Here is a 19,429-nt window from a genome sequence, read left to right as displayed (position 1 = left end):
TTTTCACTGTTGCGCGCATGATGTTTTAAAAACGGTTCTTGGTACACACTTTAAATTTAATGGACTTCTTTATATGAGTATTATCATCTAACTGAACCAAAAAATATATTGAATATTTTAATAGTCAAAAATTTTACGCATGGAAATATTAAAAATTTTTTATTAAAATGCATTGTATAAATTTCTTAAGATTTTTGGTTCACAGTAGTCTTTAGATGCTATACAAGCTGTATATTAACTATGAAGTTAAAATATATAACAGAATGTTTTAAATTGTGCACGCAAAGTGGGAGTATTACGTGAACATATAAAAAATTACCTCACAAAGAAGATTAAATTATAAAAACATTTGTGGCAACACAAGCTATTTGCTTACTAATTCAGCTGTGCTATGTAGTCAGCTGTAAAAAACTGGAAGTAATAGCTTTAAAAATAAATATGCTATCCCAATTCTTACAACAGGATCATATTCAGAGATTTTGAGGGTTTTAAGGTGTACGAGACCCCTTAACGTAGTTCAATGGAGAACGTGATGCAACCACTTCTCATTCCCCAATGACTTTAGCTTTGGCACTTACGTTTCAACCGTCACAGGAATGACGGCCTTGATAATTCAACGAAAGAACATATTATTAGTACTCATTTCGCGCTCTTAACGTTCTTAGCATATTTCATAATGCCTTACCGGAAATTTCTGTTTTCAGCTATAATCCTGGAAGGAAAAGTTCTGTTCATGCTGGTTCTATCATCTCGACTTGAGGTTTTGGATGATGGTAAATTACTCATGTATCGATTGTTATACTAAGGGAACTCTATTTTTATGCCTCATGATTGAGAAGTCCATTATTGCCACCAACCATAACCGAAATCTGAAAGGATTTTATGTGGGACTTCTCAATATCTGGCAATCTCTGGCAAATTCCGCTCAACATCCACGATTTGTTTTCGTGACTTCTTGCTGATTAGCAGCATTATCTTCTGTGTCCTAATGTGTTCTGCAGTTCTTTCGTAAGTGTTCATCACCACTGCAGTTCTAGCATACTAAGGTCGCTTTCGTCTGACGTCTGTTCCGCCTTAAGACACTTACTTAAGTGGGTAGACTGCCTGGACGAGCTGTCACTTGTCCACTAGCTTCTGGGTTGGAGTAGTTCCGATTGGGCAATGGTGTGTGCAAGTTTCTGAAAGGACTGCCACGTTTTTCATGGCGTACACTCTAGGCATTTTTTAAATCCTTGAGATCCACTATTCGCAATTGTTTCTATACCTCAGGTTCCCGTATGCCACCGAGGAAGTATTTCATGGATTGTACTTCACGTATTTCTGTTGAGCAGTCAAAAAAGGAGAGATGGGAGAGCATTTCCATAACAATGGCGAGCTTCTGGATTATTTTGTTGAGCTTCTGCTGTCGAGATATTAACTGCAGCCTTCTGTAGTCTTTTAAACACTTCTTAGTAGAGCTTTCGCGTACCGGGTACAGCATCAAAATCTAGCCTCTGGGTTTCTAGAAGAGTGGGACCGATATCGTCTTCTTCTATTCTCAGAGAAGCTGCGAAATTACAGGTTTGTCTTCGGAATCCTACCCATTTCCATTTGGAGCTATACAGAACTGAGCCTTGTACATATGTCACATGTTTTTTCCATCACACGTGGAAAGCATGACAAAATGGGTCGGAAAACATAGGTACCTATTTAAAGGTATCACAATCGTCTCCAGTTGTCATTATGAATGTGTTAAAGCTGTCAGATTCTTTGGCGACAACAGCACAGACTTTGTCATCGATTTGTTGTTCGACATCAGAAACTCTTCCTTTGATTTGTAGTTTGACAGCATTAACTCTTTCTTTGATTTGCTGTTTGACAGCAGAAACAAGTTCTCCAGTTTCTCTAACTCTCCTTTCGACCATGTTATTTCTGCTTTCAAAATCCTCGAAAATCTTCTACTGTTGTCTTTTATTTTTTCTTGACAGGCTTAAGTATCAATTTTGGATAGATTCCATCTTTCCTTGAATTGGTATTATTTCCCCTTTCCCTCTTTTGTTGGACGCATTTATCTCTTCTGTAAAGGAATCAACCTCTCCTTTTATATCTTCCTGGAACGCAGCAAAGACTGTCACAAGCTGCCTCAGATGCTCCTCAATTGTTCTTGTCACTAGCATTCTGTCCTACTTCTAACACCCAAAATTGTTCCTGGCATAAAGGTTCGTAAAGCATGCGGAAGAGCTGGTAGTTTGTTAGAATTTATTTGTCCCGAAAAAACACTAAACAATTCTGGAGTTTTTCGAAAAGTACGAGTAAAAAATATAATTCCAAAAATATACGAAATATAAAGGAACACTGCTAGTAGTTATCACTTTAAAGTGCTGAGAATGATGAAGAAAATACGATGAAAAGCGCACGTAAAGAGCGAACATAAATCTGTCAATACTCCTTACTCTATGCTGAACTGCAGAGTTCAGAACTGAAGTTCATTCTGGTCTTATCTCATTTTCTCACTCTCCATACCAAAAGCCCGAAACTGACAAAACTGTTGGACGTTCGAAATTTTGGAAGAGAAAACAAATGAAGCCACAAGGAAAAATCTACATGGCTTATAATGATTGTCACATTAAAAAAAGGAGTTCTAAAGTATAACGCCAACTAAGGGCGTTACAATAATTTTTAAGCTCCGACCTCTCTCCGTCAAGACATGGAGAAACTACTGATGGTGTGAGTGAGAGAGAAGCAGCTTCAAGGAGGAACCTTAACACAAAGCATCTTTTGTGAGAAGGCACTATTACGAGTTATTTACGAGCGATTTACGGTTATTTTCTAAAGAAGATCCCACACACTTCTACAAACGTGGAATCGGAAGACCCGTTTAAAGCCAGTCGGGGCTGGTTTGACAACTTTAGGGAAAGGACCGACCTTCACTCCGTCGTCAGGCATGGTGAGGCAGCAAATCCGGATGTAAAGGCAGCTGATGTTTACATCAAAATGTTTTCCGAACAGATAGTAGCCAAAGGATACATCCCCCCAGCAAGTCCTCAACTGTGACGAGACAGGGCATTTCTGGAAAAGGATGCCGAATAGAACTTACATAACGGCAGAGGAGAAGATGCCAGGTCACAAACCCATTAAGGATAGATTAAATCTAGCAATTTGCGTCAATGCGAATGGCGACTGTAAAATCAAGCCTCCGTTAGTATACCATTCGGAAAACCCCAGAGGCTTTAAGTCATATAATATTTTAAAAGAAAACCTGCCAGTTATAATTTTAAGAAGATATGTGGAGGGCAAATCCGAAGGCGTGGGACAGAATGAACTTCTTTGTGGAGTGGATAATTCTGGTGTTCTGTTCTGGTGTTGGCCTCGACAATGCCCCTACTCACCCATCAAATCTCGAAGATGATTTACTCGAAGAGTTCAAGTATATAAAATTTCCCTACCTACCACCCAACACCACTCCTATCCTGCAGCCCATGGATCAGCAGGAGATTTCTAATTTTAAGAATTTGTACACCAAGGACATTTTTCGCCGCTGCTTTGAGGTGACAGAGAACACAAACCTTACCATTCGAGAGTTCTGGAAAAACCACTTTAACATCGTGATGTGCCTAAGAATTATTGTTCAGGCCTGGCTGGGTGTTACAACGTCTGCATGGAAGAAGCTGTGGCCTGAGGCTGTAGCTGAAAGAGAATTCGAAGGATTGGAACCCAAAGTGTCAGTGGTAGAGGAGCTTGTTTCTCTGGGAAAATCCATGAGTCTGGAGGTGGAGGAGAGAGATGTGAACGAACTCGTAGAGGAACAGTCTCAGGAGCTGACAACCGAGGAGTTACACGATCTGCATTTGCAGCAGCATACGGTGGTTCAACGAAAAATTAGTTTTGAAGAGGAGCCAGAGATGGAGGAGGTTATCCCTGCAAGAGATATAAAACAGATCTTGAGAATGTGGGATAAAGTTGTAGAGTTCGTGGATAAAAATCACCGCGAAAAAGTTGCAACTAGTCCTAAATCGGAGTTGTTCAACGAAACTTGCCTAACTCGATTACGCAATACCTTGACAGGTAGGAAGAAACAAACCTCCTTGGACAGTTTTTTTAAACGATCTGCGGGTGAAAATGAGCAGATCATGACAAAAAGAGCGAAGACCAGTGACAAAAATTAAGCGCTTCCGTAGGCACTTTTTCTTTTAATTATGTTTTTATAGAATATGTATTTGTTATTTATAAATAAAGGTTTCTTCTTGTTTTTGAATAAGAAACTACATTTTTCTTATTCAAAAACACTTAAAAAAACAGCTGAGGTCGTGTTTTGGGAGCTGGAACGGATTAATGGCATTTCGATTACTTTCAATGCGGAAAATTGCTTTGAGATACGAGCAAGGTTACGAAACATATTAAACTCGTTTGTCGAGGAACCACTGTACTTAATTATATAATCGTTAGCAAGCAGATAGTAATAAATAATTTTAAAACTGTGCTGCTATCAATATACAAATTATGTTGACTAGTACAATTAATTTAGAATTATGCGAATACATATAATATAAGATGATGTATGTTACTACAGATACGTGTTAATATAATACATATATAAGTCTGTGCATATATATGAAATCATAATTCTTTTTATACCAGTTAACAGTTAGAATTACTGAACAACCTTGAAAGGTTCCCCAAGAATGAAATATGGTGAAACAATGAACACTTAGTTTAGAAATTCGATTCTATTATATATTGTTGTAAAAGTCATTGTAAGAGTGAAAATTCTTCATTCTGCCTTAATGCGAGTTTTTGCGTTTAATGCGTTGTTTGGTGATTTTATGATCCCGAATTATATTGATGTGATATATTAATACTGCATTTGTAGACATACGTTTTCTGAGAAACGAGTCAAGGCGATTGATTTTTTGTAAAAATTTGGATTTATCCTTATTTTATTGACGTGCACCAGCACAGAATTGAGAATGGCTTGTGCTATGCTTCGATGGATGAAGAAGCGTTTGTAAGTAATGAATATTATGAACGTTTGAACATATTTAAATGAATAGTATTAAAAGTATATATTTACTTATATCATATACTAATAGTTTATGGTAAATTTTCATTATAAATCTCATCACAGTTTCATTTCTCATTCTATTGCATTTCTATAGCGGTACATACATTTTGTGGTTTACATATTGTAGATTGCATCAGTTTTGCAGCGCAATTTATTCCTCGGTATGTTACTTGTAGTGTTATTAGAAATTCCATTATTTTTGTATTTTTTCTGCAATTGGTAGTATCTGATTAGGAAATTTATGTTTTATTTCAAGATATATATGAAGTTGGTTATATCAAGTGTTAAATAAACGTTGTTATTCGGGCAATAGCGTTAGCTTTATCGAGATAGATAAATGCAATTCTTATTTCTTAAATACTCAAGATATAAAGACACACTCGAATAGTAGATTCACTCACTTTACGTTTTTTAAGGGTTATATATATACATTAAGGGCGTGTTCAAAACAACCATTGACGAGTAGTCTTGGCGTAATTCGTATTCATACGAAGATTATCCATTTCTCAAGGCAATAATTTTTGTTATTTTTGCTAAACCGTTTACGAAAATATAATTTTCCGAATCCTGAACTCTTATGCATGGAAAGGCAGATTTTAAGATATTTGTTTTGCAACCTGATGCAAAATTCGTATTTTTAAAACACTGATGTATATGTTCTTTTTTTAAAATTCTGCCAGTATATAACATTATATAACATTCTTGTGTTATCACCATTTACAGGTGTCGCTTGCTGTACAGCCTGCTGAATACATTTTACTTTCTAGGTATCTACAATTACATCGTGTTGTTTCGGTACGAACAGGGGCGAAGTATTCATTACTTAGATACATTTAAAGATAATTAATTAATTTTTTTCTGATTTTGATATCTATAATATATAGACAGGATTACTGATAAGAAATTTAAGAAAATAGTAAATGAAGAAGTAAATAGAAAAATTTCTTTCAGGTATTGTGAGATGTCAATATAAACTTCATACATTTTACTAGGGGGCTGTTGACAAAGCAAAATCTTTACTATATATGTCTACGAGCTCTACGTATACAGTGTGTTGCTCAAAGTAAACTTCCTCCATTGTGAAGAGTACTACGTGTATGTCGTGATGTGTTCATGCGAAGCTTGTTTCCTCGTATGAGCTCTGCCTCTTCGAACCGAAATTGTCCGTAATCTGCAGCGTCTTGAGTTGTTTATGCAGCTTCTTGAGCTGTTCTGGTATTTCCTGTCGAATCTGACGATGACGCGGACAGTCTTGCATCCTTCGTTTACTTGCGACTTCTTCCCGTCATCGCGCATATTCTTTTGACGTTCCGCTTTCCTAATGGGCCTCCGTTTCGCTTCTGCTTACCTTTCCGGAGCACGCAGTGATTCTTGGTTTTCTGAAGGTCTTTTGCGTCTGCTACTAGTTTCTGATACAGTTTGAGCCAGCGAAGTTTCTTGAGTTGTTGCTTGTCTGCTGGAACTCCTATTCGTTTCTTCTTCAGTTTCTTGAATGCGTAACCTTTCTTGTCACTATGCTTGCCTGCTGAGTTTCTAGTTGTATCTTCATTCATTTTTGAAGCATGCAAGTTTTCTTCTACTTGCCTGCTGAGTCTCCTAGTGCTTTTTACTTCATTTTTTATGTAGCTCGCTGTAACATTTGTGCTGTCTTCTTGCGTTCAGACATTTTAGTAAATTGAAAAAAAAAATTATGTAACTGTAGTAAAGTAACATTCATCTAAAATATGTTAAATACCTACAGAAGTTTAAACTTCTACTCAGAAAGGAACTATACAATAAAAGAAATTAAATTTTTATAAATAAAATTAGAATAGCATAAAATGCATAGAAACATTTCATTATGAAGAAAATGTATTCATTCTTTCCAAGCAACCAGCTATTCGTAAATAAATTTTTCTTGCCAAGTCAGGAAACAAAGAACTTTGACACTTGGGGTAATACATTTGAAGTTATGATTTAAATTTATTTTAATATAACAAATTTGCAAAATCTCAATAAAAGAATTAACGTAGCGATAGCATATCGTGTCACGTATCTAAAGGTTGCCAAAAGCAGCTATTCATTTAAAATACTGAAATTAACGAAATATTTTTCGACATACAGTGACGTTATATGGAATCACGTGCTTTCTTCAACTCAGAATATAACCGTAAATAATAACAATAAGTTTCGAGTTTGGCAATACTATTTATTTCATATTTTTTTAACTTAAAAATTTCTCTTAAACAATACGATTTGAGAGTGAGAAGAGCCATCATTTTTCTAAATAAAGCAATTTGATCTCCAGCGCTTTCCGAAATTTTATATAACATCTCGAGTGATAGTCGTAGGAAGATAACAATAGTCGAAAAGTTTTACCAAGAATTTTTGAAATCCGAGGGTACCTCCTTCTAAACTCAAATCTCCCCCCCCGTTCCGGAGGATATGATGTTACGAAGAAAAAAAAAAAAAAAAAACAAAGAGGCAAAATCCCACATATATTTAAACTGCTGACTCCTGTTTACAATATTCAATTTCCTTTAAAAACATTAAGCTTCATTTAAATAAAAGGAAAATAAATTCACACATTTTCCCTAGCTTTCAAGCTTTTATTGTACTTTTAAATATTCTTTTTGTCACTGTTGCGCAAGTTTTCCGCGGCGTCATTAGGAGCCGTAGGTCGAAAACATATAAGAATCATTGCTGTAAATAGTGATCATATGATAAATTGCATACATATGCGATTCTTTTGATTAGAATTTGAGTACAATTCTTTATACATCAGCTACTATGCCCCTTTATGTAACGACAAGGATTATTTTCAATGATTATCCGATGAGAATGATTCTTTACAATGATTATTTGATGACAAAGATCATTTGCAAAGAATATTAAAGCCGATGACTACGATTACTTAAATAGAATATGCATGTCATTCGATGACAACGATTATTTCCAAAGAATCTTCGATCACGTCACTATTGTATATCGCTATACTTCTGGGTTTGGGGGGGGGGGGGTTGTGTATTATACTACGGCCCTGTAATTAAGCGTTTTAAATGACATCAAAAACGTTAGTAAAACTTAGGATCCTTACATACTATCCGCCAGAGTTAATTAGTTTGAAACTGAGGTCTAAAACGACCTTGTTGAAAACTTTTAGCTCTAGAATCTAACGCGAGGCCAATCTTTTACAAACATTTCTCTCTAGAAACTAGATATTAAAAAGTCGTTTTTATATTATCATCTCTATGGACAAGTATTTTCATCTGTACTGCATCTATAAACAGGAGTTTCTTAGTTGAAATCTGGTTCCTTATGGAAGGAAAACTAGTTTAATGAAATGTTACACAATCAAATGGCAAGTAACATGAATATTTATATTTCTCCTTTAAAATTCTTATTTCATTCATGACGTTATTTAATTATCTCCCCGTGCTCTCTGACTTGTGTTGTAAAGAAAAACACCAAACACGAGCGTGTCTATGTACAAGTGTTCAACACTACCGCCTGCAATCAAAGCACTAACGTCTTAAAATTCAACATAACAAAACCTCAGAACACACCTTATATTCATCTCTAAACCCTGAGCTACAATTCTGAAAAGTGGCTAACTCTGAAGTGTAGCGTCAGAGAGCCTAACTACATTCATTCAACCTTTATCACATATTCACAATAATTTGCTCTTTTTACAGTCACACGAATAAGTTAAAATTTTTGGCATTACTCTAATATTTTTACTTTTAACATATCACAATATTTCTTAACTTTTAAGATAACAGTTCACATTGTATATAAGGACATATTAACATGCCGTTAATTTTACGCATTTTAAAACATACATTAGTAGTACATTGTTAACTTCTATTCTTTTCCAAGCAAGTGCCAATTCTTCTGCATTGAAATTCTACATTTCAAAAGTCTTTCAGATTAAAACTTCTTTCTTGCCAGAATCTTTTAAATAAAATTTTATACAATAATTTTTACAATTTTCTTAAGGTACCTTTCTCAAAGATTATCAATGCTTTTTCAATATTCAAGTATTTACACATTCCTATTATACATTAATTTTAGTTTTACTCGCGAGTAACTGAAAAACAATACCAAAATAGGTAACAACTCCTTTCTCGCCTTTTTGGCGATAAAGGTAGGCCTCACATGAGGTAAAAATTCTTGAATTCTGCCACTTGCAGTAAGATTGAAAAATTAACTTACGGTTTCAAAGTAACATAAAGTTTTACTTATCTTTGTGATATTCAGACATCCTTTTTTCTGCCCAGTCCTGGAAGGTAGCGAAGACTACGGTCTGGTTGATCTTCCTTCTTGTGCGGGTTCGCCCTTCGGTCCCTTCCTTTAGCATCTGCCTGTGGTCACGGCCGTTTGATGGCAGCTGGTCTTGGCGGAACCGGGACAACTGTCTCTCGTTGTTGCCTGGATCTCGTTGCTGGCTGTTCAAATTTTTCTTGCGTCTTTGCATCTGCAGCTGGTCTTCCTTCATCAATTCGTCGACATTTGCTGCGTAGACTCCTATCCGATGGGTAGATCTTCTGTTTTGGAGCCGTGTTATAGTTGCTGTCATTTCTCCTGGCTTTCTTTGCATTAGTCGTACTTCTCCCTTCTTCATTCTGGGGGTGGTCGTGCTCTCTCTTCTCTGGTCGGTGGAACGACTTCTTTTTCTTGTTACCTTCAGTTTTCCAACGGGGGAACTTTCTTTTCAATTGCTCCTGTCTACTAATGGCTTGCCCTTGGGATTGTCGTTGTTCCACCTCTGGAGCTTGTGCCTGCCGTGCCGGATCCTGCAAAAGATCTTGAAATATTGGCATTTTATTACGATTATAAAATGGTTTTATCTGGTCTACGTTTGCGGTGCAGGTTTCACCATTCCTGGCTTTTAACACCACTAAGCATGAGTTACTTTTTCTATGACATATGGTCCTTCAAATCGTGGATAAAATTTAGCAGTTTTATCTTCTGGTGCTGAAGAAAGTGAATGCTTAATTTTTAACACTTCATGTCCTACTTTATAAGTTACTCCCCGTCGTTTCATATCATAATAAAGCTTCTGTTTTCTCTGTGCTACTTCAGTGTTCTTTTTTGCTTTTTTAATTTATTTTTCTATATTGCCCATTTTAAATTCTGGGGCTCTTTGTTGAACATAAAATAATTTATCTAACGGCGTTATAATCTTTCTGCCTAAAAATAACTCAGCAGGAGTTTTGCCCGTCGTATCATGTTTTGCGGTCCTAAGGGAGAAACCTAATTCATTGACATAGTTAACCCAGCTTTTATGAAAATTTTTAACATAACTACGGACAATTTTCATTATATTTCTATTGACCCGTTCCGCAATATTTGATTGCGGCCGATACGGGACCATTTTTAAATGACGTATGCCCAGTTTTTGGCACATGTCTTCAAATATATTACTTACAAATTGAGGACCATTATCCGATATTACTTTTAGGAGCGCCCCGTATTTTAAAATATATTTATTTAAAATAGAATCAGTAACTAATTTCGAGGAGGCTCGTTTTAAGGAAACAATTTCGATCCACTTACTAAAATAATCAACCATAACAAGGTGATAGCCACTTTTATTTAACTGACTTTTTGGGAAAGGGCCCAATAAATCGATGCCAATTATTTCATTTGGAAATTCCGATTTAATACTATTTAGAAACCCGGCCGGGCGGAAATTAATATAATTAACTGCTTGACATGTTGGGCAGGACTGGACATACGCCCTTGTTAACTTTTGCAGCTCAGGAAAATAAACTGCTTCGCGTACGCGTTGGAAGGTTTTTCGAATACCAGCATGAGAAGCTAAAGCGGAGTCGTGTAACTCCTGCAGTACGTTTAATCTAAGACTAGCTGGGATAACAGGTCGAAATTCGTTGTTGGAATTCGTAGTTTTTGTATAAAATAATAGACCATCTATTAGTTCGTAATGGGCCGCCCTATTTCTTATCGCCACAATATATTGGTGGCTAAAATTTTCAGGATCCTTTAAATAATCATAAATATTTTTAAATTCAGGATCCTTACTCAGTTCGGTTATCACAGTTTCTCGGGAATGTAACTTACATGCTGTGAGCATTGCCACCTTTACAGTATTAACTTCTTCATCTATTTTTATTCTGGATAGGGCATCTGCTACGATATTTTCCTTTCCGGGGCGTGTGCTTAATTACCAGATTATACTCTTGTAACTTTAGTGCCCATTTTATTAACCTTGTGGATAAGTTTTTCCCTGAGTACAATCTAGTTCCCGCCGCATGATCAGAATACACTGTTATTGGACCTTTCGAAAATAGACTCGGAACTTTTGCACTGCTAACAGAACTGCAAGTGCCTCTCTCTCAGTCGCGGAATAATTTTTTTGTGTTTGATTTAAAGTTCTACTAAAAAATGCCACGGGCTGCTGATTTTGCGAAAGTACCGCTCCTAGCGCATAATCCGAAGCATCCACTGTAATTTCTAAATTCTCATCGTTTTCAGGAAATTTCAAAACAGGGGCTTGCGTTAATGCTTGCTTTAATTTCTCGAAAGCACTATTGGCTTCGGCCGTGGACGAGAAAATTGCCTTTTTCCTTTTTAATTTTAACAATGGTTCAACAATAGCTGCAAAATCTTTTATAAAACTCTAACTTCAATCTTTGGAAGAGTCAAATTTTTCACAATAACTGTATTTAACTTGAAGAAAGAGGGCTTTTCTTGGCCTTCGGATTTCCGCACCCTCCCGTCAGCAGAAATCCGTTTTAGTTTAATTTTCTTTCTTCCTTTCCATGCCTTCCTTGTTTTTCCGCTGGCCTTCAGACTTTTTTTCTGGCTTACTATTGAACTGTCGACGTTCGCCGGTTGTTTTTGGATGCTCAGGTTTCCTTGCCCTCTGATTCGATTTGCTTCCGTAGCCGTGTTCTTGCCTTTGCTGTGGTCTTGGCGCACCAAATTGGCTTCGTTGCTCAAACTGGCGTCTTCATTCGATGTCCGCCGTTCTTCTATTTTCAAACTGGATTGTTAGCTCAAATAACTTTTCCAGTGTAGTCGGATTCCTTAATTAAAAAAAGTCTTGTACTTGGGGAACTAAACTCGGCAAAATCACTTGAATTATCTCAGGATCCGGACGGTTTCCATACAAGAGTTTAAAGACGTGAATTTTTCTTAAAATAAAGGTGGAAAGATTTTCGATTCGTTGCTGGTATATGCTGAAGAGTTCCGTTTCTAAACTTGCACGATCTCTTACGACAGGGAAGGGTTTTACTAAGGCAGTCTTAAAATTTTCGTAAGTATAGGTGGGACTTCCCGCTTGACCCTAGAGGCTTCTGCCTATACATTTGAACCAATTAAGCGCTTGGCCCCTCAAAGCGCTGGTAGCTAAGGTGACTTTATGGAACTCATGGACTGGATACAGCATGAAGTGGTCATCCAATTTTTCCAAAAAACTGGTTACCGGTGAGTTTCCATTAAATGTTGCTTCTGGTTTCATCGATGCGCGCATGGTCTGTACGATGTACCCAAATGCTTCCAGGGCGGTAGCTGGCATTTCTGGATTCTGAGTCGCTTCTGCAGGCACCACAGGTTCTTCTTGAAACTCGGCCATGGTTATTCTTCTTCGTCGGGCGCCACTATCAGGACTTGTATTCCTCTTTACTTGCTTTGGAAACATGAACTATCCTGACTCGGAACAGGGAGCTTACTCAAGCTATGTTTACTAAATTACGTGATTCAAATCTTATTTATTGCAACAACTTAAACTGTTATGACACTTTCAATTGCACAAGAGGCCCTTGCTTTTACAACTGCATTTATTTGCGGAACACTTCCTTTTGCAATAACAGTGTGTACATATACTCCTCTCTTTTCAATCTACACCAGAGCATATCTGTGATTGTCGACATACACCGGTGAGGGTCCGAATGTAGAAGAATGTAATGCAATATTCGATCTTTCACCGACGTATTTGGTGAATGTTAACATTCTCCGGTGAAAGTCGACATTCTTTAATTTCGGTCTTTCGAGGTAACATATTTTTATACGATTATATACATATATATATATATATATATATATATATATATATATATATATATAATATATATAACACTTTAAATTGCACAAGAGGCCCTTGCTTTTACAACTGCATTTATTTGTGGAACACTTCCTTTTGCAATAACAATGTGTACATATACTCCGCTCTTTTCAATCTACACCAGAGCATATCTGTGATTATCGAAGTACACCGGTGAGGGTCCGAATGTAGAAGAATGTAATGCAATATTTGATCTTTCACCGACGTATTTGGTGAATGTTGACATTCTCCGGTGAATGTCGATATTCTCCAATTTCGGTCTTTCACGGTAACATATGTTTATAAGATTATATATATATATATATATCGTGTATATATATTGTTTATATATATATATATATATAATCGTTTATTGCAATGCATTGTCGGAAACGCTTTCCTGGCCCATAGTGACGAGAGACAACACAAGAAAAATATGGTACGAACATTGTAAAGATATTTTTTTATTTTCCTTAGCGCAGCGGAAACCAAGAAATAAGAACAAAAGCAGGGGATCGCCATCAAAGAAAGTATTCGAAAGTTCCTTCGGAACGTATCCTAAACATGGGTTTGGTAGAGATAGTCCAGTGCATTGTTCAGCAAGATCACGAGAACTAACTTGCATTATCAGTTCGTCTCGGGGTACTTCAACACATAAGTGCACGAAACCCCAGTTAGAAGTCCAACAGGAACTTGTGGCACATATTGTGGCAGGTGCTGGTAAAGTCCTGGGGATGCACGGTATTTTCCAGAGCATCTCATGTTGGATGTACGAGAGATGGGATACCCGTAACAGGGTGCAGGTCGTAATTTCGAACACCTTTTTTGAGGTCCATAAGTGTCTAATTTTGTTCCTACTTTTTAATTTCTCTTGTGCTAAGCGTAACTGGTGTCCGATCTTTCTTGTGTTTTGTGTTGTTTGCACCGGCCAGGAAAGTGTTTTCGGCCATGTTTTGCCATTTAATTTTTCGTCATCGTCGTCTCTCTCATATATGTGTATAATTACATATGACTCAAGTGTTGCTACTATATGATGACATTTACGAACACGGTGTTTAAAATGCTACATATTCCCATCCGAAAATATCTTTTTCTTTTCCTCTTGCCCTTCAAATAAGATATATGTGTCCTTCATTGCAAAATTACCTGGAACTTTAATTTTTCTTTTTTCGAGGACAATGGAGAGCATATTTCAGTATAGGCAGCTGTCAATATTCAAACATCAAATTGTAAAAGCCATTAAAGTGTGGCCGAAATGATCAGAAGGGCTAAATTCGCATAAGGATTTAGGAAATACATTTTGAATGATTTTGTAAATTTTCCTTCAATAAATTTAATGCAACAGGCAAAAGAAATTACAGGGAACAATAAATATAGGAGAAAACAGGTATATCTTTTCCTAATTTACTTTGATTTGATTGATTTCTTTCTTTCTTCCTGTATAAATAAATAAACTTTAAGAATGCAACTGAAGAATGAGAATAAAAGTTTCAATTGAAACAAATGGTGGCAAAAATCCTAGTGCGGCTCTGATGGACTACGAAAAAGACCAGCAATATGATCCGAATTTTGAATAACGAGAGAAAATTTGAAATCTGTGCAGCCAGCGATGCAAAGAGACTCGTTAAAATACAGGTTTGGCTGATTCAGAAAGAACGTTACGTGTATATCTTCTAAAATGCTTTTTCCATCCTTTGTTTGTAGTTGTTTCCCTTTTCATTTCAGTTTCCTTTTTTCCTCCTATTTTGCAATTTTCGTCATTGTTTCCCTCTGTTTTTAAGCCACCTGTTTATTATTTCTGTTATTATTATTGCAACTTATGTAAAAATTAAGTAAGGAAAAGTAAGGCACTGAAACTTTGCAAATTATTACGCTCTACGTGAGATTCATGGAGGCCGCTTATTGCATACAAATAACGCAAAATACTTTAACTTATCTGCTTGGCTTTAGGTCAGAACAACGAAAACAACAAATTCACCCTTTGCAGAAAACAATTCTGCCAGGCAATAATCTACGGGGAGTTTTTTCCCTATGAAACTGAGCCAAAAGTGTTATATAGTATCTAAATATGGAAGTGTTGTACATGTTAAACGTGATCGTCATTGCATTACTTTCACTATTTTACTAATGAAATAAAGATATACCGATTTTTTTGTAGATTGGAAAATCCTCCTTGTGATCATGAAAAGGAGCAAAAACTGGAAAACGAGAAAGAACTGGAAAACGAGAAGGAACTGGAAAAGAAGCGAGAACCGGAAAAGATGCAAAAACTGGAAAAGAATCAAAAACTGAATAAAAAGGAAGAACAGGAAAAGAAGGAGAAACTGGAAAAGAAGCAAGAACTCGAAAACAAGAGAAAACTGGAAATGACACAAAAACTAGAAAAGAAGCAAGAACTGAAAAAGAAACAAAAGCTGGAAGAGATACAAAAACTAGAAAAGAAGCAGGAACAGGAAAAGATACAAGAATTAGAACAGAAGCAAGAACTGAAAAAGAAGCAAAAATTGGAAAAGAAGCAAGAAATGAAAATGAAACAAGAGCAGAAAAAGAAGCAAAAACTGGAAAAGAAGGAAGAACTGAAAAACAAACAAAAACTGGAAAAGCAACAGAAACTAGAAAAGAAGAAAGAACTGGAAAAGAAGCAATTACTGGAATGGATTCAAAAACTAGAAAAGAAAGAAGAACTGAAAAAGAAGAAAATACGGGAAGGAATACAAAAACTAGAAAAGAAAGAAGAACTGAAAATGGAGAAACATATTGAAGAGATGCTAAAACAAGCACACAAAAGTGAACTGGAAAGGCAAAAGTTGAGGGAAAAATTGCAAAAACCAAAAAAGAGAGACCTGAAAATGAAGAAGGAACTGGAAAAAATGCAAAAACTGGAAAAGAAGCAAGAGCCGGAAAAGATGCCAGAAATGGAAAATATAGAGGAGTCTGAAAAGACGCAATACCTGGAAAAGAAGCAAAAAACGGAAAAGATTCCAAATCTGAAAGACAAGCTGGAACCGGAAAAGAACTGTCAAACCCGAAAAGGAAACCGGTTGAACTGCGAAAAGAGCCAGAACTGGATACCGACTGTAGAACGATTGATTTAATAACCAAACGAAGCAAGACCCGGAAAAGAAAAATAGAACAAATAAATCATATACCTGCTTCATTTTACCAAAATTTATTATCAACAACATTTTTATTATCAAGAACTTTATGGTGTTCTTAGTATATGGACGGCATTTGATAATATTTTGCTCGGTAAGTGTAACTACTGATATATTATAAGCTAGTAATTAGTCATGCTAACTTTAAGATACCAGTATTATTTTAGCAGCAACTAAGTACACTCTTTCGTAGTTCAGATCTATGTTTTCAGTGCCTTTCATGGCTGCGAGGTCTTCCGGTTTTACCTGGAAAGTCACAGTTTATTGACTTTTTTAACACATAGCTTTACACATGACAATATTTTTCAACAATAAATTTATGTTGTGCTACTGGCTTTAAATTGTGCAAATAAATATTGCACGGCATATCTTTCATAATTGAACTCATGAAATTAATTTATACAAATTTCATTTTAAAATTTGTTTGACCCTGAGCTGTCTTATCCAACTGCAGATATTCATAGAACTTTATATCAAGGTTCAAAGAAACGTTCAAAAAGGAATGTTTATCCACTTTTAATTATGTGTTAATCAGCATGATTTGCATTACTAAGATTGTAATTCTAAACAAATTAAAAGCTATTGTAGTATGTACATTAGCTTTTCATTTGCTTTCACCTTGTTTAAATTCAGTTTGACATACCACAGTTTCCGTCTCTACTCAGGATTTTTTCAGTGTAAAAATTCAAGATTACAAATTGAAATGAGCGAAAGAAATAATTTTTAAAATGTGTGTATACATTACATCAGAATCATAATATAATTAGATAAATAAACTGAATAATATGTTATAAAGCGAATTTATATCAATTTCGATTTCTTTCAAAATAGAAATTCCTTCGCACCTCATAAATCTCACAGAAACTCTCGGTTTGTGATTCGTGAGCTTTAGTTTTTTATATTTGGAATTTGGCAGCAATATGATTCACTGTTACGATGCAAATTCTTGCTCACAAATTGGTTATCTAACTAGAAAATGGTATAATTAAAATAAAATGAATATTATTAGATGGAAATGTTGGTTTCCTTTGCGTTTATCTGAATGGTATCGTATATATAAACCTGTTGGAGACGTTTTTTTCCCACACATCGAATAGAGACACATAGTCACATAATACAAATAATATGAATACAAGAATATAGTGTAAGATGATGCTCTACCACATTTCTCTATTACTTAAGACTGCGAAAGATTTGTTAAAGCATTACAGGATCATACTCTGATGGATCTCGCCGTTCTGTTTCATTTTCTGCCCTCGAAAACACATTATCTTAGTACAATAGATTACTTTTGAAGGAATGGATTATTTGAAAACATTGTAACTGTAAGAATTATTCTCTGACGTTATTACTGAAAAAGCGGCTGAGAGCATAATCTTTGGCTATGCTCTTTAAGCTGTATTAAAACCATTTTGAAATGTAAGGCCTACAAACTGAAACGTAAATTTATCTTATTTCTGTACTATTCATTAGAGTTATATACATTCCCATCAATAGATATTGAATGGCTAAATATTCTGCTTACCCAAATCAGTTATTTTTTTTCTCTCTTCTTTTTCTTAATTTTAATTAGTCCGGAAAGTAAAGCTATAGAGAATTTCACTTCTTCATTAGAAATCTGATTTAGAATTTTGTTTTCGGAGATAAAAGTTTGAATTCTTTATCCCTTTTCTAAACACAAAGATTGAAAAACGTAACATCGAAATTTTGAAAACATTTATACACTAATAGAAGGAAAAAAAAACAGAATATAATGCTTCAGCAAGCATGTAAATATCTCTATCACTTAAGTTTCAGCTATGTTTGCTATAGTATATTCAGGCGTACTTTTAAAAGAAAATGCAAGATTGAAATTTATGGGTACGCGCTGTACGCCAGCTATAAAAATGTTATGTTTAGAAATATGGAAAAAGTGATTAGAATTAGATAAAATTAGATTTCTGCGTGTAATTAAATGCTTTTTATTTAAGAGAAATAACATAGTTTATGTACTTAAAAATTTTCGTTATCGGATTCTGTTTCATTTTCACCTTCACCTCTGATCCATACTTGCATAGACAGATCCAAGTTCCTCATATACGTCTCAATCTATAACTTCAAGCACATCATCGAATTCTGTTTCAGTTTTGCCGTAACTTTTACTCTGATCCACACATAAATAATCATCTTTCGTTGCATCTAGACCGTCAGATATACCACATAAATTAAACGGGTTTAATTTTATTCCGTGATTTTATTATCTACTGACACACTATTTATGCACTGACATGACGTATTTGGTCTCCATTTGTAATTAGTTTTTTCACCTTCACTTTTGTTCGAGTATTCCACTAACGTTTAAAATATTCTATCGATGATTTATTGACATATATGTCTAATATATGAACTAATGGCAATAATCCGCTTGGATAAACTGTCATATCTGTATAACACTCTTTCAACAACATATTTGTGCTATCCGTTAGATGGAGGATGAACATGTCCCAAAGTATTAGACTTTCTTGATTATCTGAGGCAAAAGGAAGCTTTTGCCAAATATTTCTTATCCACAGTTTCACAACATTTTTCTCCGCCGATCATTTCTCGTGAATACGGATGAAAACACTTTCGGGAAACTGCACTTCAGCAAAGTCTTTCTTTTCAAGATATCGATGAGCTTTTAATTTCGTACGGTCGGCTAAGCAGGAGATCAGTACGGTGAGGTGAGATTTCTCGTTGGCCTATTGATTTTATGTTAACCGTTATTTTTCTTTCATATCATTGTTTCTTTATCTCCTACTATATCAAAACTTCAGGAATGACATCGATATTTGCAACACGTGATAGTAAATAAAGTTTAACATATTTTTAAAAACTCATCAAAGTTTTATCTCTATATTTTCGAAGCCTTTGAAAAAATTTTATCTCTTTTTCTCGGAGAACTGAATTATTCCGTGAAGTAAATCGAATACACAACCTCAGTTTGCTTTAGAGTTTTCACTTCCATTTGCACTCGTTTTTTCTATTTTTAAGGCAAAGAAACGTACGCTGTTTCTTGTTACAATTAATCCATTCTAGTGATGATGGGGATTTTCTACAATGCAGTTTCCAACACTTTCGCCGACGGTAAGCTATTTCATTACTTCTTTATGCAATACACATTTATTCTTTGGCGCAATAATCATTGTAAAATTTCATGCCTCTTCC

General features: G+C 35.5%; 2 protein-coding genes across 4 annotated transcripts in view; one reads left to right on the top strand and one right to left on the bottom strand.

Moving 5' to 3' along the window:
* Window positions 1–19,429, bottom strand: part of LOC146995103 (uncharacterized) — a 235,771-nt gene that overhangs the window by 77,406 nt on the left and 138,936 nt on the right. The window lies entirely within an intron of this gene.
* The window catches only part of LOC146995105 (uncharacterized), a 37,497-nt gene that overhangs the window by 11,604 nt on the left and 6,464 nt on the right, over window positions 1–19,429 (top strand). The window contains exon 2 of the mRNA XM_085825544.1: window positions 15,247–16,337. Within this exon, the coding sequence (XP_085681670.1) occupies window positions 15,350–16,183 (834 nt within the window). The 5' untranslated portion in view covers window positions 15,247–15,349 and the 3' untranslated portion in view covers window positions 16,184–16,337. The remainder of the gene's footprint in view (window positions 1–15,246; window positions 16,338–19,429) is intronic.

This window comes from Stegodyphus dumicola, chromosome 10 (assembly GCF_044657685.1).
Source record: "Stegodyphus dumicola isolate Sdum_Otavi_A_Nest chromosome 10, ASM4465768v1".
In the NCBI taxonomy this organism is placed as follows: domain Eukaryota; kingdom Metazoa; phylum Arthropoda; class Arachnida; order Araneae; family Eresidae; genus Stegodyphus; species Stegodyphus dumicola.
This window is presented reverse-complemented; position numbering and strand designations above follow the sequence as displayed.